Source organism: Chiloscyllium punctatum, chromosome 6 (genome assembly GCF_047496795.1).
Source record: "Chiloscyllium punctatum isolate Juve2018m chromosome 6, sChiPun1.3, whole genome shotgun sequence".
Classification (NCBI taxonomy): domain Eukaryota; kingdom Metazoa; phylum Chordata; class Chondrichthyes; order Orectolobiformes; family Hemiscylliidae; genus Chiloscyllium; species Chiloscyllium punctatum.
The window spans coordinates 50,526,775-50,550,385 of NC_092744.1; the positions used below are offsets into that span (position 1 = coordinate 50,526,775).

The window sequence follows — 23,611 nt, forward strand, 5'->3', positions numbered from 1 at the left end:
TTGGAACAATTAATAGGTTTTATTATTTTGCTCAGCGTTTATACTGAAACCCAGAAATAATCCGTAAAAGTTTCAAATTTTCATTCATAGTATATCAGTTCTTCCTTTCCATCTCTTTTGTCAATGAAGTACAGAATTTCACTTGTCTTTTCAGTCACATGGCCACTGACTGACTGCTCCTACAGACGCAAGTCCTTCACTTCAATAGCATTGCTGTGTTTGGTCCAATTCTTCTTTTTCATTTTCATTTTCATTTTCATCATGCTCTAAGTGTACAAAAAAGTATATATGTTAGGTACTTGCCAAATACATTTACCAGGAGAATAATTATGTTTTGCAATTGTTTTAGCTATTTTCCCAAAACCCATTTTTTGCGAAAAGTTCAATGTATTTAAGACAAGTTTAAAAATTGCTGAAACAATAAGTAGCTGCTAATAATAATAAATTTCTCATTTATCAAAATAAAAAAAGTGCACTATATTAAAGTTTTATTTTTCTTTTAGTGTGTATGAAAAATAGAGTTGAGAGACTAGAAGAGATGCTATTTAAAGCAGAGAAAACTGCTTTAGTGGAGACTGAGATAAGAAATGCTGGATGCCACGGTACAAGGCAAAACAGTTCTGGAGGAAGGCTATTTTATGGTGTTACACAATAGTCTGGATTAAATCAAGAAAATGATTTGGATGCAAGCATAAGAGGTACAGTTAGTAAGTTTGCAGATGACACCAAAATTGGAGGTGTAGTGAACAGTGAAAAGGGTTACCTCAGATTACAACAGGATCTTGACCAGATGGGCCAATGTGCTGAGAAATGGCAGATGGAGTTTAATTCATATAAATGCGAGGTGCTGTATTTTGGGAAAGCAAATCTTAGCAGGACTTATACAGTTAAAAGGTAAGGACCTAGGAAGTTTTGCTGAACAAAGAGATCTTGGAGTGCAGGTTCATAGCTCCTTGAAAGTGGAGTTGCAGGTAGATAGGATAGTGAAGAAGGCGTTTGGTATGCTTTCCTTTATTGATCAGAGTATTGGGTACAGGAGTTGGGAGGTCATGTTGTGGCTGTACTGGACATTGGTTAGGCCACTGTTGGAATATTGCATGCAATCCTGGTCTTCTTCCTATCGGAAAGATGTTGTGAAACTTGAAAGGGTTCAGAAAAGATTTACAAGGATGTTGCCAGGGTTGGAGGATTTGAGCTACAGGGAGAGGCTGAACAGGCTGGGGCTGTTTTCCCTGGAGCTTCGGAGGCTGAGGGTGAGAGGGGAAAGATATAAAAGAGACATAAGGGCCAACATTTTCACGCAGAGGGTGGTACGTGTATGAAATAAGCTGCCAGAGGATGTGGTGGAGGCTGGTACAATTGCAACATTTAAGAGGCATTTGGATGGTATATGAATAGGAAGGGTTTGGAGGGATATGGGCCGGGTGCTGGCAGGTGGGACTAGATTGGCTAGGGATATCTGGTCGGCATGGACAGGTCGGACCGAAGGGTCTGTTTCCATGCTGTACATCTCTATGACTCTATGTGATTGTGATTACAACTGATGTACAGCATAAATCATTAATGATTTATATCTTCCCTCATCACAAATATGGTTGAAGGATTGAAGAAGCTGACATGCAGAAAATACCTATCTATGCTAAGCTAACCTACGAGTGAGAGAGAGGGAAATGTTCGTAACCTCCTGTAGTTTCTTTTTACATAGACCACTTAGTGACTGTGCCATTGTCTGTTAGAGGGAATTTCTAGCAGACTCAAATGGTAACGTGAGTACCATTAGCCTAGAAGCGTCCAATTTCGTGGAGCTGCAGTTTCTTCAACCTAATTTAGTTTATGGAATTAGTTGCAACACCACCACTGGCTAGTTTTTAAAAACACACATCAGTTTACACAAGAATGTTGACAATCTCTATCTTCCACATGACCACCTCTCCCAACTCCTCTGTCTCGTCTGATTTTTTGTTTCTTTTACTGTAAAGTCCTTCTAACCTACAATCTCCTTCAACCTCTGGACTCTGGTCTCAATTTTTTCACTTTTTTAGTATTCCACCAAATAGAGGGCATGCCTTTAGCTAATTTGGCCTCAGCTCTGGAATATCTCAATCTCTCATTCTTTCTTCACAATGCTGCTTAAACCTACCTCATGAAGGTTAGGTCAGACAATCTGTTAACTCCTTATGGATCTTGGTGTCAAATTTAGTTCTATTGCATTCCCATAAAGCTCCTAAAGATGTTTCACTATGTTAAATGCCAATTGTTGTTTTTGTATGCAATATTTTAGGCTGGTACCTCAGTAGGACCACATTGTAAGAATTTACTTTTTGTCCAATTAATGGACATGTTTTGAGATTGTTTATGGGTCAAAAGATAACTTAGGTTTTAAGAGTGAGTAACTGAAAAAGCTGAAGAAACATACTAAGCAAGTGAAGGGTGGGTAGCTGATTTTTGTAGCTAGTAAATAAATTTGAAAAGCACATTTTCTGCCCTTTGTTTTCTCCATTCTTTAAAATAATCTAGATTGTTAATGCCATGTTTTACATATTGCATTGGGATTATTTTTAAATCTAAAAAGCACTACAACAGAATGAGATGGGTGCACAATGTTCTGGATGAGATCTGACTAATGTTTTAACTCAATTTATGTTGCAAAGGCAAGTTTAAAAATAAATTGAGATGTGACAGGGATATGTTTAAGAGAACTGAGAAGTACACTCTATTAGGGTGCATTTCTCCACAGTTCTCTGTTGGCTTCAGTGTATAGAACTTCAGGGTTTCTCCTACCTGGAGGATGCTTTGTACCTACAAAACTGAAACATCTTTATTAGAAGCTTCCATCTCATGGAGGATGCTTCAGGATAATCCAACAAGCGGTCTAAAAACATGGCAGATATTTTGACACCTATCATCAATTCTACCAAAGCAACTGAGACAATTCACAACATTCTAAATAAAACAATAGTAGTCAGAGATGAAATAACCAAGAGATCATAGAGTGAAGCTTTGTGGGTGGAGCTAAGAAATAAGATGGGGATGGTGACTATATTGGGGTTGTACTATATGCCCACAATCAATATGCAGGGAGACTGGGGAGACTTGCAGGAGCAATTGGTTTGTCATAGTTGGGGATTTTAATTTTCCTAACATAGATTGGGACAGCCATAGCATTAAGGGCTTAGATAGGGTGGAATTTGTTAAGTGTTCAGGAAAGTTTGCTCAAGCAGTATATAAAAGGTCCTACTCAGGAAGGGGCAAAACTTTACTTACTCCTGGGAAATAGGGCAGGACAAGTGACTGAAGTGACAGTGGGTGAGCACTTTGGGACCAGTAACCATAGTTATATTAATTTTAAAATACTTATAGAGAGGGATAAAACTGCTTCACAGGTTCAAATTCTAAATTGGGGCAAGGCGAATGTTGATGAAATTAGACAGGAGCTTGCAAGGGTTGTTTGGAATAGTTTGTTTACTGGCAAAGGGACCTCTGGCAAGTGGGAGGCTTTTAAAAAAGTGTGATAGCTAGAATTCAAGGTTTATATGTTCCTGTGAGGGTGAAGGGCAAGGTTGGCAGGAGTAGGAATCCTTGGATGACAAGAGATATTGAGGCTTTGACCAGAAAAAAGGATGTATGGCGCAGGTACAGGCAACTGGGATCAAAACAATCCCTGGGAGGTATACAGAGGATACAAGAGTTTACTGAAGAAGGAAATCAAGAGGGTGAAAATGGGGCACAAAATAGCCTTTGCGGAGAAGATGAGGGTGAATCCAAAGAGATTGTTTAAGCATATTAAAAGGAAAAAGAATATCTAAAGAGAGAATAGGACCCCTCAAGGATCAAAGTGGACACCTATATGTGGAACTGCAGAAATTGGGCAAGGTGCTCAATTAATATTTCTCCTGTGTTTACCGTGGAGAAAGACGAGATGACTTGGGAACTTGGGAAAGTTAGTGGTGATGGTGTTGGACATATTAAAATGTATGAAGGTGGATAAATATCCTGGTACTGACCAGATATATCGAAGATCCCTGTAAGAGACTGGAGAACAAATTGTGGAGGCTCTGGCTGATGTTTTTGTATCATTGTTTGCCAGGAGTGAAGTCCTGGAAGACTGGAGGGTATCGATTGTTGTGCCCTTACTCAGGAAGGGCTGCAAAGAAAAGCCTGGGAACTATAGGCCAGTAAATTTAACATCTATGGTAGGTAAGTTACTGGAGAATATTCAGAGGGATAAGATACACATTCATTTGGAAGGACAGTGTTTAATTAAGAGTAGTCAGCATGGCTTTGTTCTTGGGAGATCATGCCTCACAAATCTGTTGGGAGAAAGTGAGGACTGCAGATGCTAGAGATCAGAGGCAAACTGAGATGCTGGAAAAGCACAGCAGGTCAGACAGCATGCGAGGAGCAGAAGAAATTTGTTAGACTTCTTTCATTAAGTGACCAGGAAGGTTTATGAGGGCAGGGCAGTTGATGTAGTCTATATGGATTTCAGTAAGGCCTTTGATAACTTTCTGCATGGTAGGCTGCTGTGGAAGGTTAGACGGCATGCAATCTGGGGGAACTGGCAAATTGGACGCAAAATTGGCTTGTTGGTAGGAAGAGGAGGGTAAGTGAAAGGACGCTTGTCAGACTGGAGGCCTGTGACCAGTGCTGTGCCTCAGGGAGTGGCACTGGGTCCACTGTTATTTGTTATCTATATCACAGATTTTGATGAGAATGTTCAATGCATGAATAGTAAGTTTGCAGATGTCACAAAAGTAGGCAGTATTGTGGACAGTGAGGAAGATTATCAGAACACTGTAAGTAATCTAATCTAATCTAATCTCTCAAAATTGCAGCAGAACCTTGATTAGCTGGAGAAGTGGGCTGAGAAATGGCAAATGGAGTTTAATATAGATAAGTGTGACGTGTGGCATTTTGGAAAGTCAAATCAAGGTAGGAATTTCATGGTGAATGGTTGGGACCTAAGGAGCGTAGTGGAACAGAGTGGTTTTGGAGTTCAGGTTCACTGAAAGTGGAGTCACAAGTAGACAGGGCAGTAAAGGAGGCTTTTGCCACACTGGCCTTCCTCAATCAGGACACTGAGTATAGAAGCTGTGATGTTATGTTGCAGTTGTACAGGATGTTGGTGAGGCCACACTTGGAGTATTGTGTTCAGTTTTGATCATCTTGCTAAAGGAAAGATGTTATTAAACTGGAAAGTGTGCAGAAGGGATTTACAAGGATGTTGCCAAGACTGTAGAGACTAAGTTATTGGGAGAGGTTGGACAAGCGAGGACTTTTTTCTTTTGAGTGTAGGAGACTGAGCGGGAGAGTCTTACAGAAGTAAGAAAGATCATGAGAGGCATGCATAAGGTGAATGCACTCAGTCTTTTTTCCAGAATTGGGTAATCGAGGACTAGATGGCATCAGTTGAAGGTCAGAGGGGAAAAAAATAAATGGGAACCTGAAGGGCAAGATTTTATTTTTTATTTCGCCGAATGTTAGGAGATCCTTTTAAAAAAGAGAGGACAGGATCTTCATAAAAAGTATATCAATTCTTTCTTCAATCATACTGTATGCACCAAGTGTCACTGAAATCTCTCTTCAGTTTTGGAGACAGCCTTTTAGGCAGAGACGAGTGTGGAAACATTATATCTGCTAACTTTCAGTGGTGGATGTGATTGCCAGAAGAGACTGTCTAAAACACATGCTGGTAAATCATTCATAATGTTGAAGGATTTGCAAAGCAGGGCACAAATTAAAAACAAGGAAGTTGGGCAAAGCACTAGAAGGTAGTAGGGAGGACCACTTTGGATAAATAACCCTTTGGATTCTCCTTAACTCTATTTGCCAAAGCGCTCTCCTGTCCCGTTTTTGCCCTGCTGATTTCCCTCTTATGTATACTCCTGCCTGTGTACTCTTGTTAGAATTCACTCAATCTCTGCTGTCAATACCTGACATATGCTTCCTTACCTTAACCAAAACCTCAGTCTCTCCAGTCATCCAGATTTCCTAGACCTATTCATCTTTCCTTTCACCCTAATAGGAATATACTCTTTCCAGACCCTTATCTCATTTTTGAAGGCTTCCCATTTTCCAGGTGTCCTTTTACCTGCAAACATCTGCCCTCAATCAGCTTTTGAACGTTCTTTCCTAGTACCCATCAAAATTGGCCTTCCTCCAATTTAGAGCTCCAGCTTTTAGATCCAGTCTATTCTTTTCAATCACTATTTTAAAACTAATAGGATTATGGTCGCTGGCTCAAAGTGCTCCCCCACTGACACCTCAGTCATCTGCCCTGCCTTATTTCCCAAGAGTAGGTCAAGGTTTTGCACCTTCTCTAGTTGGTACATTCACATACTGATTGTTTAGAAACAAAAAGGCTGTCAGAAAATTATCAAGACAAATGTCGTGAATTTGTACTGTAGTAAATCAGCTTGAGCCAGTAGCTGTAGAATTGTTTCCAGCTTACTAATAACTTGGTGATACTTCCTGATGTGGTATTCTTAGACTTAGAATTTTGCTTGTGTGTAAAATTCTTCCCCGAAAACTAAAATTTAGAATTTTATAGAATAACAGTGACAGCATATTCATTCTTAAAATACAAAATATAATCTTGTCAGGTTCAGAAATGCCCCAGGGATCCAACAGATTCAACTTAATATCAACAGACCAACCACCTGCTTTGTCCATGTACCAAAAGCATTATATAAAACCAGGTTATACTGTTCACTACAGTAATATTATTTAATGTACATTCGAGCCCTAGTTTCACAGACAAGCAGGTTGGCCATTCGGCTTACTGAGTCAGCTCTACCATTCAATAAATACATGGATGATCTGATAGCCCTCAACTGTATTGTCCTGCCTTTTCCCCTCCAAAGCCTCGAGTTCCTCACTGAATTAAAAATCAGTCTCTCTCAGACTTGAATATATTTATTGACTAAACCTCTATACCATCTGCAGTAAAGAATTCTACAAATATATTCCCCTCTCAGATGAGAAATTCCTTCTCACCTCTAACTTAAATGGGTGATGTATTATTCAGACATGATGGCCTCTGGTTCTAGACTCTTGGAAAATAACCATTTGCTTCTAGCCTGTTAAGTTTCCCTCAAGAATCTTATTTTTTTCAGTAAGGTCACTTCTCATTCTTCTGAACTCCAGCAAATACGGTTCTAACCTACACAATATCTGCTCAGAAGAGTTTGCATATCCTGGAACAGATTACTGAACTTCTTCTGCCCTGCTGCCAATGCCTAAATATCTCTGCTTAGATAGAGGTCCAAAACTGTTCAGTGTTTCAGGTGTGGTCTGACATTTACATAATATATTTAGAATCATTTTGCAGCAACCATCATTGCAGTATAAAGCCATGTCAAGTCTAACTTCAACGGATACCTGTAAGATTTAACAATATTAAAATGACCACAACTATTCAGTCAAGACTAAAATTTCACTTATTCATGCTGTTCAAATGTGCACTAAACAAACTTTTAATTTCTGCAACTGCCCACATACATAAATAGCTTGCCTCCATTTATTACTATACATTAGTGCTCTACAGATTCCAAATCTTACTTTCTCTCAGCTGGCTGATAATTTTTGTCAGATTGTCAATTTTCTGCTCTTTTCTTTTCAGTTTTTGTTGGAGTACTCTGAACTTTTGCCGATGCTCTTCATTCTTCTTTCTCTCCCACGCAAGCTTCTTTCCTAGAGTTCTCCTGATGATATCAGGGCAAGGACTCATAAAATAACTGTGATCTTGGGGAAATGTCATTCCTGGCAAATCCTGATCATTACGAGATGAAAGCAGTTTTCCTCCTGCAGAGGAGTACTGCAGTTCTTCAGAAGCCAAAACTGGAGCTGATAAATGAGTTTGTGTTTCTGGAATAAGCACTTCTGCAGATATCCAAGTAGTTTCTTCCGATATAGTTACTTGGTCAGATGTTAGTTCTGCAGATGTTGTCAATAAACAGGGCAAAACATTAGCCGGCACTGTAGGAGCATCTACTGAACTCACAAGCACAGTAGATGTATCCGATAGTACTTCAGGTGCTGATAATACATTGGCTGTCCAATGGAGGGTATCTGAACTCAGAGCTGCAGCTGAATCTTGAGATTCATTCTCTGAATGAATAGTTACGAACTCACTTGAAACCGATTCCATTTTTGCTTCTGTTGTGTACGTTTGAGTTTGTGCACTGCAATTAAAAAACATGGGGACTTCTGAAGACTCTACTTCAGGTTTTAGAGGAACTTCCAACACTTGAGAAAATTCTGCTAAATTCAGGACTGCTGCAGCTGCTAGTTGAGCTAGCTTCCCTGTGTTGAGAGTCTCTGTGGCTAATGTAGGCTGTAAATCTGTGATGTTGGTTGGCTCAGTTGGCTCGCAGAGTGCATCAGATACTGAATTAGCTTGTGATTCCAAATGGGGCTTCTGTATCTCCGAAATTCTCTTATGTCCACCAGAAACTTTTGCCTTATGTGATCTTTGAAAGCTTGTCGTCTGCAAAACAGATAAAATTAATGATTGGAGCAAAAGGTTCACCAATTTAATTTCTTGAATAAGGGTACTGACTTATAATAAGCTGTGCCCACAGTCCCTACAGATTTGAAGAATGAGAGGTGATCACGTTTAAACATACGTGCATAAACTTCTTACAAAGATTGACAGGGTTGATGCAAGAAAGATATTTTCTTTGTGGCATCTACAGCCAGTGGGTACACAGTCTCAAAATAAGGGGAAAGTACTTCAGACTGAATTGAAGAGGAATCTATTCAGGGAGTGGTCAATTTTAACCCAAAGGACTGTGGAGGTTCAGTTTTTCTGTATGTTTAAGACTGATACCAATAGATTCTGACATACTAAAATCACCAGGGAATACATAGGATAATGTAAGAAAATGGTGTTCAAGTATAAGATCAGCTTTGCTCACTGAATGGGAGCAGACATGAAAGACTGAAGGAAATTGGAGGTGTAGTGGACAGTGAAAAGGGTTAACCTCAGATTACAAGAGGATCTTGACCAGATGGGCTGAGAAGTGGCAGATGGAGTTTAATTCAGATAAATGCGAGGTGCTACATTTTGGGAAAGCAAATCTTAGCAGGACTTATATACCTAATGGTTGCTGAACAAAGAGATCTTGGAGTGCAGGTTCAAAGCTCCTTGAAAGTGGAGTTGTAGGTAGATAGCATAGTGAAAAAGGCGTTTCGTATGCTTTCCTTTATTGATCAGAGTATTGAGTACAGGAGTTGGGAAGTCATGTTGCGGCTGTACAGGATATTGGGTTAGGCCACTGTTGGAATATTGCATGCAATTCTGGTCTCCTTCCTATCGGAAAGATGTTGTGAAACTTGAAAGGGTTCAGAAAAGATTTCAAGGATGTTGCCAGGGTTGGAGTATTTGAGCTATAGGGAGAGGCTGAACAGGCTGGAGCTGTTTTCCCTGGAGCATCGGAGGCTGAGGGGTGACCTTATAGAGGTTTACAAAATTATGAGGGGCATGGATAGGATAAATAGACAAAGTCTTTTCCCTGGGGTTGGGGAATCCAGAACTAGAGGGCATAGGTTTAGGGTGAGAGGGGAAATATAAAAGAGACCAAAAGGGCAACTTTTTTACACAATCGCAACATTTAAAAGGCACTTGGATGGGTATTTAAATAGAAAGGATTTAGAGGGATATGGGCCGGCTGCTGGCAGGTGGGACTAGATTGTGTTGGGATATCTGGTCGACATGAATGGGTTAGACCGAAGGGTCTGTTTCCGTGTTCTACATCTCTATGACTCTATAACCTACATCTATTTCTAATGTTCTATTCCACTATCTTTATAAAACAAAATGCATTTTTACCTGGATCTTGGTACCCTGGATTCACTCAATTTACCTAGTGCTAGAATAAGCTTCATGGGCCATTCAAGATGGATACTTTTAGACTAAATCAAGCCAATAGCATTCTACCATCACCCCACACCTCAAACCCCCACAACTCCTCGATACCCCCTTCAAAACATTCTCTCCCTAACTCCTTACCACTGCCCTTTGTCACAAATCAAATCCTAAGGTAAGTAATATGTAGAGAGATCTCAGATATCTGTAAGAATATTAGTATTGTAATACTGGGAGATTTTAATTTTATAATATTGACTGGGAATGCCACAGTGTTAAAAAAAATTGAACATGTAAATTTTTGACTCTCGAGTCAAACTTAACCTTCTCTTGGGGGAAAAAGATAGGGCAGGTGACTTAAGTGTTAGTAGGAGAACACTTTAGGAATAGAGATCATAATTTCACTAGTCTTAAAATAGAATTAATAGTCACACAACACTACGTCATAAGCTTGTACTTCCATTTAAACCAGTTGGGCTATGACCTGGTGTTGTGTGATTTTTAACTTTGTCCACCCCAATCCAACACTGGCACCTCCAACTCAGTTTTAAAATAGTTACAGAAAGGGATAAGCCTTCCATAAAAGTTAAAGTTGTTGACTGGAATAAGATGTTTAGTCAAGAATAAAAGAGAGAATCATGCATCAGATAATGACAACTGCGATCAAATGAATCTCTTCAAGAGTATAAAAAAAAATGTTGAGGCATTCGTAAAAGGGAAACCAGGAGGACAAAAAAAAAGGGAATATGAGATAGTCTTGGCAGATAAGGTTAAGGATAATCCAGAGAATTCACGTACCTAAAGAGCAGAAGGGCAACTAAAGACAGTAGGGCCCCTTAAAGATCAACGAGGTCATTTTTGTGTTGAATGTCAGGAGATGGAGAGATATTAAATAAATACTTTGTGTAAGTTTTTACTGTGGAGTAAGAAATGGAGGTTAGAGAACTCAGGGAAATAAATAGATAATTTGAAAAGAGTTCACATTACAGAAATAGTGCCGGAGATCTTAGAAAACAAAAGATAGATAAATCTCCAGAACCTGATCAAATGTATCCTAGGAATATTGTGGAAAGTTAGAGAGGAAATTGCCAGGGCTCTGAACATAAGTATGTGTATCATCCATAACCATGGGTGAGGTGTCAGAGGACTGCAGGGTGAAAAACATTGTGCATTTAAGTTAGGCTGCAAGGAGAAGCCTGGAAACTATGGACCCGAGAGTCTGACATCAGTGGTGGCTAAGTTGTTGGCGATTCTGATAGGATTTATATGCATTTAGAGAGGCAAGGACTGACTAGGGATAGTCAACATGGTTTTGTGTGAGGGAAATAGTGTCTCACAAACTTGATTGAATTTCTTTGAATAAGTAACCAATTGGTAGACATTGTTTACTTGGACTTTAGTAAAGTCTTTTGTTATGAAGGTATAGGTGTACTGTACCTTTGAGAGAGAGGAAGCTGGCAAGGACTGAAAGCAGAGTGTGCTGAACCATTTAAAAATGTAATATTTGGTTGACTCAACAGCTGGAACTGTGTTGCCATGGTACAAAGACAAATTCAAAATCTGGCCTGTTTGAATTGTGCCCCAGATACCAAAATTCAATCGAACCAATGAAATGATCCAATGTTTTGGGCTAGAAGACGAGACACTTTGAACACTTGGGGGTAGAACTGCCGAGAACAGCAAAGCAAGCACCAATACTGCCAGCAGAATAGCTCTCTGAAAGGTACCTGTCCATAAGAAATTTGTGCAGAAGACCAAAGTGACCTAGAGAAAGCTACAGAGAAAGTTTGACATCTGAAGATGACAACTTGGTTTGAAATTGATTTGCTGTAAACCTAAGAGGGAATTTATCGGACCAGTATTGTAGAGTGGGAGGTAAAACATAGGTTTAAGAGAAAGGAGTTGCAAATAGTTGTGGTTTTAAATGCTCACTGTTAGACTCCAAGGTTAATTTTTACTTTAATTAGTGAAATCTGGGATAGTTCTTTGCTTTGAAATTTAACAGATTATGGCACGAGGTGAGCTGCTGTGTGTCGGGATTAAATTAGCAGAGGGGTTTAACCCATGTCATAACACTTTGATAAGGTTCCACATGGTAGACTAATTAGTAAAGTAGATCACATGGGATCCAAGGTGAGCTTGCCAATTGGATACAAAATTGGCTTTACAGTTGAAGGTAGAGAGTGGTGGTAGAGGAGGGTTGTTTTTCAGACTGGAGGCCTGTGATCAGCAGTGTTCCACAGGAATTGGTACTGGGTCCACTTTTGTTTGTCATTTAAATTATTTGAAAGAGAATTTAGAAGGCATGGTTAGTAAGTTTGGTGGCATAGTCGACAGTGAAGAATATTTAAGATTACAAAGAGATCTTGATCAATTGCCTTAAGTGTGGTAGATGGAGTTTAATTTGGATAAACGCAAGGTATTGCATTTTGGTAAAATAAACAGGGCAAGATTAATACAAGGGTAGTATTGTAGAACAGAGACACCTAGGGGTTCAGGTACATAATTCTTTTAAAGTTGTGTCACAGATAGACAGGGTGGTTAAGACATCATTTAGCACACTTGCCTTCACTATTCAGAGTACTTGAGTATAAGAGTTGGGAGTTATGTTGAACTTGTACAGGACCTTGCTGAGACAGCTTCTGCAGTACTGCGTGCAGTTCTTGTTGCACTGTTATAGGAGTGATATTAAGCTGGAGGGGGTTCCGGACAGATTTACCAGGATGTTGTCAGGAATAGAGGGTTTGAGTTACAAGAATAGATTGGATAGGCTGGGCTTCTTTTCATTGGAGTGTAGGAGGATGAGAGGTGACCTTATAGAAGTTCATAAAATCATGAGGAACAAAGTGAATAGCAAGAGTCTTTTCCCTGGGGTGAGAGAGTTCCAAACCAGGGTCATACTGAAGGTGAGAGGAGAAAGATTTATAAAACGACATGAGGGATGTTCCTTTTTTTTTAAAAAAAGGGAGTGTTAGCATGTGGAATGAAGTACCAGAGGAAGGGGTGGGTGTAGGTACAGTTACAACATTTAAAAGACATTTGGATGAGTACATAAATAGGAAAGGTTTGGAGGAATACGATCCAAATGCAGGTCGGTGTGAACATGGTCGGCCTGGACTGGTTGGATCAAATGATCTGTTGCGATGTGGTATGACTCTACTGCACTTGTGAAAACAAAAACATTCGTCAAAAGAACTCCTTGGTGATACCCTTAATTTCACTGGTCAGTAGAAGCATAACAATTCAAAATTTCCACACAACATACAGCTTACAATTCTTCTCAAAGTGTGACGGATAACATTAGTGTACCAGTTCAAAATCATAGAAATTGTACTTTTAAAAGGACACTTTATGAGTCAGTCAGTCTTTATTAATACATAGAGACCTCAATAGCTACTTAAAAAGATAAAATTATCTACAACAATCAAGATTTGGATTATTTGATATGTAATGGGAAGGGCTCAATAATTCATCATAAAAAGACAGACTCCTGACAAGGCATATTTGTGAAAACCTGTGATTGTCTCGTGCAAATATTTGATTTCCATCAACAATTTACTGAAATAAATGACACTCACAATAACGGTTGAAACTCTACCTTGTTTGTCGGCAGTGGAAATATTGTTGGAACGGAATAGAATCTTAAATGTCGTCTATCATTTCTTTCCTCAAAACAATCTTTTGTGAAGTGATCACTACAGAGAGTTGCTCTTGGTGATGGCATCCAGTTTTCCCGTGCTACAGCTTTTAACCATTTTGCCATGAGCTCAGGTCTCGAAAAAGGAAATCTACAATCAACAGAATCCAAAACAAAGTAAAAGTAGGGATTCAACACAACTTACTATAACTGCAAACGTCTTAAATAGCATTTCAAAGTTTATAATTTTAGATGCTTTGTTAGTCAATACCCCTGCCCCACAATTCTAGGCATAACAGACGATTTGCAACTGCTCTAAGTATCTTAAAAATTTATTTGATAATTCAATTTTAGTCAGTTAAATAATGTAGAATGTTGAGTTTTAACATAAAGCAGATGAATAGTCATGCCAACTCTTTCACTGTGAAAATAAACAGATACTCAACAATAGGTTACAAAGCTAAAACAATACATGAATAGGCAAGAAAATACACAATAGGAATGTCAAGCAGACCAATATCCAGATGGTGAATTAGGCAGCAAAAGATTTACCAAAGTTTAACAAAGCTTTTATTGTAAACTGGTTATCTTCGCATAAACATCATTTTTCACCTTTCCTTGCCTGCAATCTAGCCCAAGTTGGACCCAGCTCTGAGATATTCTATTCTACTGTTGTCTTCCAGCACTCCATTGCTAACTGCAAGTTCTTATCTGATCGGAGTCATGCTCAGCTGAACCTGTTGTTTTACAAAACTTGCTCAGGTTCATGAAATGAACCAACTTCCACTGTTGAGTGTCACTGAATAAGTTTATCAACTCAACAGTCCAGGAAATAATGTCACTGTCTCACAGCATGACAAGGCCCAGCTCAATGACGTCACTCAACCAAACTCATTATTGAATTTAAGAATGACAAGTCATAAAATCAAAGCCAACCAGGAGCACATAGATGATAATCCAGTCAATATATTGATATGCCTGAAACATCTTTAGCTGGCACCATCATCTCCATTATTATGCCACCAGTCCTAAACCATTGTCCTGAACCATAAGCCACAATTTTTCATATTTCCATTGCTACCTAGAAGTATTTATTACCAATCAAGTATACAGTGTACTCAATACATTAACTATATAATTACTGAGAAATTTCAGTGCAATCCTGCATCAGCTTCATGATGATGTAATTGCAAATGTGTTATGGGAAGTCTGAAACAGATGAATTCCAAATCCAGACCAGTAATAAGTATGGCTGTGTGATAGCCCTCATACTATTTACAATCAACATTCCCTCTAAATTTCTTTCTTGCTGCACTAGGCATCTGCGGTCCATGCACAGCTGCAATTTTTGGAACTGAACCTTAATGTCACAATACTGCACTGATGCCAATCGCCATGTACAGAACCTTGGAGCAGCTGCCTTCCAGAAATATTCAGGAGCCAATATTATAGTTAGATGAAGGAACTGAAGGAAATATGTATTACTACAGAACAGTGCTACAGAAAATTCTAAGGTTAATGGGTGACAAATCACCAGTGTCTGATAACCTATATCCCCTAGACGAAGTAACCTTGGAAATATTGGATGCATTGGCAGTCATCTGAAATTCTATAGACTCCAGAGCAGGTACTACAGATTCAAGGGTGGCAAATGTGACCCTACTGTTTAGAAAGGGAGGAAAAGAAAAAGCAGAATTCCAGATCAATTGGCCTAACATCAGTAGTGAGGAAAATGCTAGAAGCTATTACAAAAAGGCATGATAACATAACAGTTTGAAAGCATTAAAAGAGTTGGACAAAGTTAGCATGGTTTTATGAAACACAAATCAAGCTGAAAAATTGATTGGAGTTATGGTAATGCAACTGGAATAGATAAGAGAGAATAAATGAATGTGCCGGATTTGGATTTTCACAAGTCTTTTAATAAGGTCTGACCTAAGAAATAAGTGAACAAAATTAAAAGACATAGGATTGATTGTAATATATTGGAATGGATTAAGAACTGGTTGACAGATACAAAACAGAGAGCAGGAATAAATGAGGCTTTTTCTAGACGGCAGTCAAGTTTGAGTAGCGCAGGGACAAGTGCTTAAAGCTACTGCTATTCACAATATGTACAAATGACTCAGATGAGACAACCAATTGCAACATTTCCAAATTTGGAAAACCAGGCAGGATTGAGACTGTCATGAGGATGTAAGAGGCCTCATGGCAAATTAGGCAAGCTGTGAGGGCAAACACATGGCAGATGCAACATGTGACTGAAAGTGGAGTTAAATGTTTTGGTGTGAAAAGCAGATAAGCTGAGTATTATTGAAATTATGATATACTACAAAACGTTCATGGTGGGTGGTGCACCAGTCAATGAAAGCAGACAGTAGCAAGCATTAATGAGGGAAATGGTATGCTGCTGACCTTCATTACAAGAGGATTTGAGTTCAGGAGTAGGATATTTTACTGCAGTTGTACAGGAATCTGGTGAGACCACACAATATTGCATGCAGTTTTGGTCTCCTTATCTAAGAAAGGATATACTTGCCACAGAGTGAGTTCAACATAGACTTACTTGGGTGACACTAGGGTAGCAGGGTTGTCCTAAGGGGAGAGATGAGTTCAACTGGGCCTGTATTCACTTAAGTTTAGGAAGATAAGAAGGGATCTGATTGAAAAGTGCAATATCTTAACAGGACTGGAAAGCAGGAATATAGTATTGAGATACAGTATCAGCCATGATCATACTGAATGGTGGAACAGATTCAAAGGACTGAAGGGCCTACTCCTGCTACTAGTTTCTATCTAATAATGAGGGAGAGCAATAAAGGAAAACAAGTGTTACACTCAAGATCTCACAGCTCATATGCTGAAAGTTCTTCGGATTGGAAATAATTTCAGTCACACGAAGACCCATCATGCAGTCGAAACTCCCAACACTGAACAGACAACATTCTCAAGTCAATGGTCAGGCAATAATCCAGTACTTCACCTCTAGATGTTTATTATGTTATCATCAGGCGATTGCTGACGCAAAGCAAGTAATTCAGTGCAGACTTAAAGTTTTCTTACGATTGACTTTGCCGGAATATATTGTTGCACCCTTCCCTCCAGCATAAAATTGCACCTGCCTGATAATAAACTCGACGCTATTTGGTGAAATCAGTAGCAATGCATGTTCACAAAACAAGGCCAACTAACGCCAATGGCTCAAAAGTAAACAAAAATGTGATTGATATAATTCTTGATTCTGAGAAGGGCATTTTCTTAAACTCCTTTCAAGCTAACTTTCTTCGCTCGAGCTAGTTTAGAAAGTAAATTTAATAAACAATATCACGAATCGGGATGCGATTGAAGCTGTGGGCCAATACAGACATATGCAACAGATTGTACCATCCGCCTACAGAGGAAGGGGGCGTAAAACAGTCACAGAATAATAGAATACAAAAAAAGGCCTTCCAAATGTTAGGTTTACCCCCACCCCCCAGTAAAATGCTGTAGGAATATTCTAAATTATTTTACTGTAGTTTTTTTTAATCGCAAATAATAACGAATGAAATACAAAGCAGTGAGAAATGACAGCTTTCAAGAGGACCCAAAAATTGACAAGCTTTATCATTGCCTAGAGGTGAAATCTAAAATCGCCTCCAAGCTTACATTAACGTAACTTAGCAGCCACGTTAAAAAAAACCTTGTAAATTTTCACGCAAGAAGATTAAAGTTAGAATTATATGCAAGTAACATTAAAAAGAAAAGATGACCTCCTAGCTACACTACCTGTGGAAAGTTATACCGCTTCCTTTCTTGAAGCGGTTTTTGCAATCCAGTGCACTACAGGAGACTGGCATTTTCTAGCTGCGGCCGCCAGCATCCACCACCCGTCTGCCTGTCAGAAAGATGGCGGTTGCCCTCTGTGACGTCAATTGGAACCCGGCCCCAGGATTCGAATTCTGGAGAAAACATACACAACGTTCACATTCTATAATGTAATCTCCATTCCTAGCAATGTTTCATTTCAAATATCATCGCCTTCAGATATGTTACAAAAATAACGTCAGTCACCCATTGCTTTACAGCTCCGAACTAGAGACCTGTAAGATTATGGTGCATTTAATTAGTCGACGGTAACTCAGTATCCACAATTAACACCAATTCCTAGCTTTATTTTCTTTTTTGCTTCGCTCTTCTTGTCGAACTTTGTCATTGTGCAAAGTTCCTACCCAATAAAACTACAATTCCCACCATCCCGTAGCCAATATGTAGATTAACAAAGCCACAGCGAGCTGATTGGTCTCTGTCTGTCTGGGTTAAGTAGTAGTAGTGGAGGAAATATATGTCTGTGCTTCTGCGATCATTTCCAGTTTTTGATCCGCATTTTGTCATGATGCGGGCAACAGTCTTGTTAATGGTGATCGTTACCGGCCTGATAGGTTACTATGTGTACGTCCCAATTCCCAACACGGTTTCTGAACCGTGGAAACTGATGCTCTTAGATGCGACGTTCAGAGGAGTACAGGATATGGTAATGCTGTAATTACTCTTTCTTGATGCTGCTTTTCTAAATAGTTGTAGCATATTTACAATTGACTGCTGTTCGTTTTCGGGACTGAAGTGAAGTAATTTCCGTAGAGCGTTTGCATGTTCGCAGTTTCAAAGTATCCCAGATTTACAAATTTCAGAAATGTCCATTCACTTGTCAGCTAGTCGCTTGTGACAGCGTTATTCGTGTTACATTCCTCTCAAGTAAAAACATTTCCAAAACACAAAAAATCACACCCGAAGAAAAAGTTCCACGTTGATTGTCCTACAAATAATGATGAAGATGAAATAAGGAGTGGCAAGCGGTAGTTACTAAACGACTGTGAGGTTCGAAAACAATAGAAGTACGCATCACGCCCATCAGTATCCCTGAAAAAAAATCAAGTTTTGGCCGCACCTGCTGCGTATCGCTACTTTTTGTTTACAATTTTGATAAAAAATTTAAAAGCGTAGGAGTTCTGATAAAATACAACATTTTGTTAGTAGAATGCCCTAAGCACTTGCACCCAATAAAGTACTCACTTTCGCCCAATAACTATCAGCAGAGAAAAAGTTAATTTGCACAAAGTAATATCCTCCAGAAAATTAGAGAATTTCCGCTTAATGTTAATGGGGGGGAAGAAATATTGATTAGAACATCGCTCGATCTTAATTTCGAAAGCCTACTGAGCTTTTTCTCCAACTGTTTCGTTGGTGTGAAGGTGCTAACATGACACACAAATGTCAGCCTTTGGGTTCAGTATACACTTTAGAGTATAACTTGATTCACCTTCTTAGCAAAGGATAAACGGTGGTTTTTAACCAACCTGTTGTCCTCTTTTAGCAGTTCCTTTGACTATTTCTAAATTTGTGTTATTCTCTTTCTCATTACTCAGCAAAGGTTGTCAATGATTAGAAAGCAATAGTGTGATTTAAAACATACACAATATAGATATAAGCTAGGTCTTTCTTGAAGTTAGCCAACTCTGTTTTTGCGAGGCTACAAATAAGCCAATCAACTATAAATTTAAAATGGAGCTTTGTTCCTTGTTCTGAGGAAGGGTCACGCAACTCAAAACATTAACTCTGATTTCTGACCACAGATGCTGCCAGAGCTTCTGAGCTTTTCCAGCAATTTCTATTTTTGTCTGTGATTTACAGCATCTCAGTTCTTTTTTTTTTAATCAGATCTAATCTATTTTTTAGGAAGTATTCTACGAGGGCCATGCCAGTTCCAACTCACTTGGAAGCACTCTTGGCTCTGATACAGAAGGTTGTGCACATAACTCACTCTCACCTGTGCAACCACACAGAGGAAAAAAAAAAGTCAGAGATTTAATGCCTTTAAATGAATAGGCAAGACACAAAAAACACAGGTTGTGTTAAAACTCCACTTCAGGACTTGATTACAAAATTTTAGGTTGATACTCCAGTTCAGTACTGACAGAGTGCTGCGAAATCAGAGGTGGTATCTTTCATATGGAATGTAAAGCAGGTGCTATCTGCTCACTCAAATGGATGTAAAGTGATCCTATAGCAGTACGTCAAAGAAGAGTAGCGAAGTTATCTCCAGTACCTGGTCAAAATCTATCCCTCAATTAACGTCATAAAAACAGGTTATCTGGTCATTGTTCACATTACTATTTGTAGAAGTTTGCTGTGCACATATTTACTGCCCTATTTCCTATACAACTGTGACAATTTACAAATGTTTGGCTGTAGAGGACTTGATCTCCTCAGGTTGTGAAGGACAATATATAAATGTTTTTTTTAAGGAAATGGAATTTATTGTATGGGTAATAAATTTGTATCTTGTATTGCTATATTAATTGATTCAATAGGAAGCAAGATTTAGAACACTGTTTTTGAATATTTGATTATTTTTAAAAAGTTAGTAAAGTTTGAATTTATATCAAGATAGTAGCATGAGGGTGGAGGAGGAGGATTGTTTTTCAGACTTGAGGCCTGTGACCAATAATGTTCCCACAGGGATTGGTAATGGGTCCACTTTTGTTTGTCATTTATATAAATGATTTGGATGAAAATTTATAAGATGTAGTAAGTTTGTGGATGATACCAAGCTTCATGATATAATTGACAATGAGGAAGGTTATCTAAGATTACAAAGAAATAATGATCAATTGGGACAATGGGCTGTGGAGTGGCAGACAGAGTTTAATTTGGATAAATGCAAGGTATTGAACTTTGGTAAAACAAGTGAGGGCAGGACTTATACAGTTAATGGTAGGGTCCTGGGTAATGTTGTAGAACAGAGAGACCTAGGGGTTCAGCTACATAATTCTTCAAAATTTATGTCATGTAGATAGGGTGGCTAAGGTATTTAGCTCACTTACCTTCATTGCTCAGACCTTTTGAATATGTAGCTGGCATGTCATATTGGTGAGGCCTCTTCTGGGGTACGATATACGGTTCTGGTCACTCTGCTATAGGAAGGATATTATTAAATTGAAGAGTTTTCCAAAAAGATGATGCTGGGAATGAAGGATTGAGTTATAAAGATAGGCTGTAACTTTTTTTCTGCTGGAGAGTAGGAGGTTGAGGGGTTGACTTTTTTTATAGAAACTTTTAAAATCATGAGGAGCATAGATAAGGTGAATAGCCAGGTCGTTTCCCTAGGGTGGGGGAGCTCAAAACTAGGGGCATATTTTTAAGTTGAAAGGAGAAAGATTTAAAAGGGACATGAGGAGCAACCTTTTTACACTCCACATGATTTGTATGTGGATTGAACTACCAGAAGAAGTGGTGTATGCAGGTAAAGTTAGAATATTTCTAAAAGACATTTAGATAAGTAATGAATAGGAAAGATTTACAGGGTCATAGGTCAAATGCAGGCAAGTGGAACTAGTTTGCTTTGGGAACAGGGTTGGCATGGACTACTTCGACCAAAAAGACTTTTTCCAAGCTGTATGACTCTCTGACATTATTTGCTAGTACATTCTTAACCAAACAGTGAAGCTTGGCATACTCCAGATTAACTCAAGCAACCAAATATGTGTCTGTTTGTCTCTCTCTGGCAGGCCCGAGGGATCGAGGATGACTTTGTTTCATTCCGTTGTTATGGGTCATAAGGTGACGGAGTAGTCTATTCCTAGATCTACAAACCCTGCCATGGTTGGGGGAGGTGGTCTTTGCTGAAGCCAGGGATTGCAAACCTCATTTTTTTGAATGCTAGTATACTCTTTGTACTTCCATCTTGGTCTATTGGAGATAATTGAAACAGTTGACACATTTGCAGATGTTTGTTCTACAATTTGAGTGGCCTTAGGCCAGATATTCCCAAGAGTTGGTGGGTGTATTAAAGCTTCTTGGAAGAAATTTGATGACATGCATGAAGCATTTCTTCTGCACTGCCCCAACCGCATGTAATGTCAAAACTTACACTAAAAGCCTTGTTTTGGAAGTATTGTTTCCAGCATCCTGAGAACTTAACTCAGCCAATGCAGCTGATTTAATTGTAATTAGTGCTTTGATTCTGGAAATGTTGACCTGAAAAAGGACACTGTTATTAGAGTGCCTATCCTACCAGTGGGTGAGTGGATTTGCAGGATTTTGCAGATGTACTTTTATTTATTCATGAAATATGGGTGTCTCTCCCTAATTGCCCAGAGGGCAGTTAAGAGACAGACACATTGCTGTGCGTCACATATAGACTAGACCAGATAATGACAGCAGTTTCCTTCCCTAAAGGCCATGAGTGAACCAGATGGATTTTTCCTCCAACAATCGATGATCCTGATTTTTATTGAATTCAAATTCCACCGTTTGCCATGGCAGGATGAACCCTGGTCCCCAGAACATTAGGCCATTGCCTCCCCTTGTTTTTCTACAGTTTCTTGTTCTGGAAAATCACTTCAAGCTGAAAATTGCACAGCAACAGCTTTTTTTAATATATGTTCAAACTATCACCTTTGACATTCTTGCAAAATTATTTTTAATGGAACCACGAGTGATTATAGGAAATAGGGACTTTAGTTATGAGGATAGATTGAAGATGTTGGGACTGTTCCCTTTGGAGAAACGAAGGATCAAAAAAGGAGATTTGATAGAGGTTTTCAAAAACGTGAGCGGGCTGGATCAAGTAGAGAGTGAAAAGGTGGTCCCATTTATAAAAGAAAAAAGAACAAGAGGACATTGATTTAAAGTGATATACAAATGAAGCAAGAGTGTTGTGGCTGAGAATGTGATAGGTTTAATTGAAGCATTCAAGATGGCATCGCATGGTTATTTGATGGAAATATGTGAAGGTGTAGGGGGCAAAAGGCACAAGATTGGCACTAGTTAATGAAGCCAGTGCAGACACAATGGGCTAAATGGCAACCACCTGCCCTGTAACAATTCTGTGGTTCTATGGTCATGTCCACAATGTCACCACTTGCCATGGAAGTGAAGCACTGTTCCCTCTTGGTTAGCAGTGCAACTGTTGCTTACTTTTCAATTAGATATTGTGAAAAGGTCAGGGAGAGAGTTCACTAGAGACTGGCAGAAAATTAGGCCTTAATTAAACTCAATAGCAATTCTTAGTAATGTTTGGAATTTTCACAAGTTACAGATCTATAATTAACAATACACTCTAGAAATGGTCATGTTGTGTGTAGTTTTAACTTGTATTATGGACTTCTGTCACCCACTCTTGTTTGAACCCTTATTAATAAAACTTAACAGAAAAGCATTGGACAGTTACTTTAACAATCAAAATGCTTTTATCACCCAGTCCAGCAAAGGAAAGAATAAAAATGCAAAACAGAAAGATTTCAATTGCACTTAGTCAAACAATAAAGCATCTTGAATGCTGTGAGCACTTCACAGAAGAAATGACTGCATCAATTCTAGCTGACATGTTAACGCATAAAAGGATTTGTATGAATTGTTTAACACACAGTCAAGTAGTTTATTGATCGTTGCTAAACATTGTTACAACCTAGCTTGACTTTACTGCATTTTAATTCACTTGCAGAGTAGGGACCAGAATGTTGGATGGCATTGCATTCTGTTCCTGTGATTGTAGATACTTCGTGCAGTGCCATCTTTCAGATTGGTTGCTGCTTGCCATCCCTTCTGAATGATGTTGGCTTCCTCTTTACATTTGCACACATGCATTTTGTATCATGTAATGGTGGGTATTTATACCATTCACAACCCTTTTTTCAAATTATAATTTTTTTACTTGGGAAGATTTTAATGACCAACAATTCACCCATCAATCATGCATTCAACTTCTTTTAAATCATCTATATCTGGAAACTTTATAGAATGAGTTTATTCCCTCCTGTTCCATAGCTTAAAAGTCCTCCTTTTGCTGGAAAACTATGGAGATTTTAAAGAGCTGAACTGGGGAATGTTTGAGAAAGCGTAGTGCCATTATTTTACCTTTAACCTTAAAATTGTGTTGCAGCAGGCTTACCTGTTTCATGCATTTCAGTCTCGATATTATCTTGTTTTTTTCCTATTGTATATTTTATTTATTTTGTTTTCTGCCTTAAGTCAGCATATGATAGAAGTTGAAGTAGAACTTGGTTGCCTAAGGGAATACAAGTCAGTTGGCCTGTCAGTAACAATAAGATGAAGTGAGCAATCAT

The 23,611-nt window shown here is 38.8% G+C and overlaps 2 protein-coding genes across 5 annotated transcripts in view; one reads left to right on the forward strand and one right to left on the reverse strand.

Annotated features, from left to right (window-relative positions):
* Nucleotides 1-20,730, reverse strand: LOC140478947 (uncharacterized). Of its 3 annotated transcripts, none has more exons than XM_072572628.1 (5): nucleotides 20,369-20,730; nucleotides 17,274-17,446; nucleotides 13,467-13,656; nucleotides 7,561-8,488; nucleotides 1-266 (listed from the first exon to the last, which is right to left on the reverse strand). In XM_072572628.1, exons 2-5 carry the CDS (start codon nucleotides 17,342-17,344, stop codon nucleotides 202-204), a joined length of 1,254 nt encoding a protein of 417 aa, XP_072428729.1. In that variant the 5' UTR covers nucleotides 17,345-17,446; nucleotides 20,369-20,730; the 3' UTR covers nucleotides 1-201. The 3 variants fall into 3 exon arrangements, with proteins under 3 accessions (XP_072428729.1, XP_072428728.1, XP_072428730.1); XM_072572627.1 differs by lacking the exon at nucleotides 20,369-20,730 and adding an exon at nucleotides 17,559-17,717; XM_072572629.1 differs by lacking the exons at nucleotides 17,274-17,446; nucleotides 20,369-20,730 and adding an exon at nucleotides 16,569-16,874.
* LOC140478946 (neutral cholesterol ester hydrolase 1-like) overlaps nucleotides 17,800-23,611 on the forward strand; it is a 25,098-nt gene continuing 19,286 nt past the window's right edge. The window contains exon 1 of one of the 2 annotated variants that reach the window (XM_072572625.1): nucleotides 17,800-18,018. In XM_072572625.1, the coding sequence (XP_072428726.1) occupies nucleotides 17,830-18,018 (189 nt within the window). In that variant the 5' untranslated portion in view covers nucleotides 17,800-17,829. The remainder of the gene's footprint in view (nucleotides 18,019-23,611) is intronic. The other variant, XM_072572624.1, reaches the window with a different exon arrangement.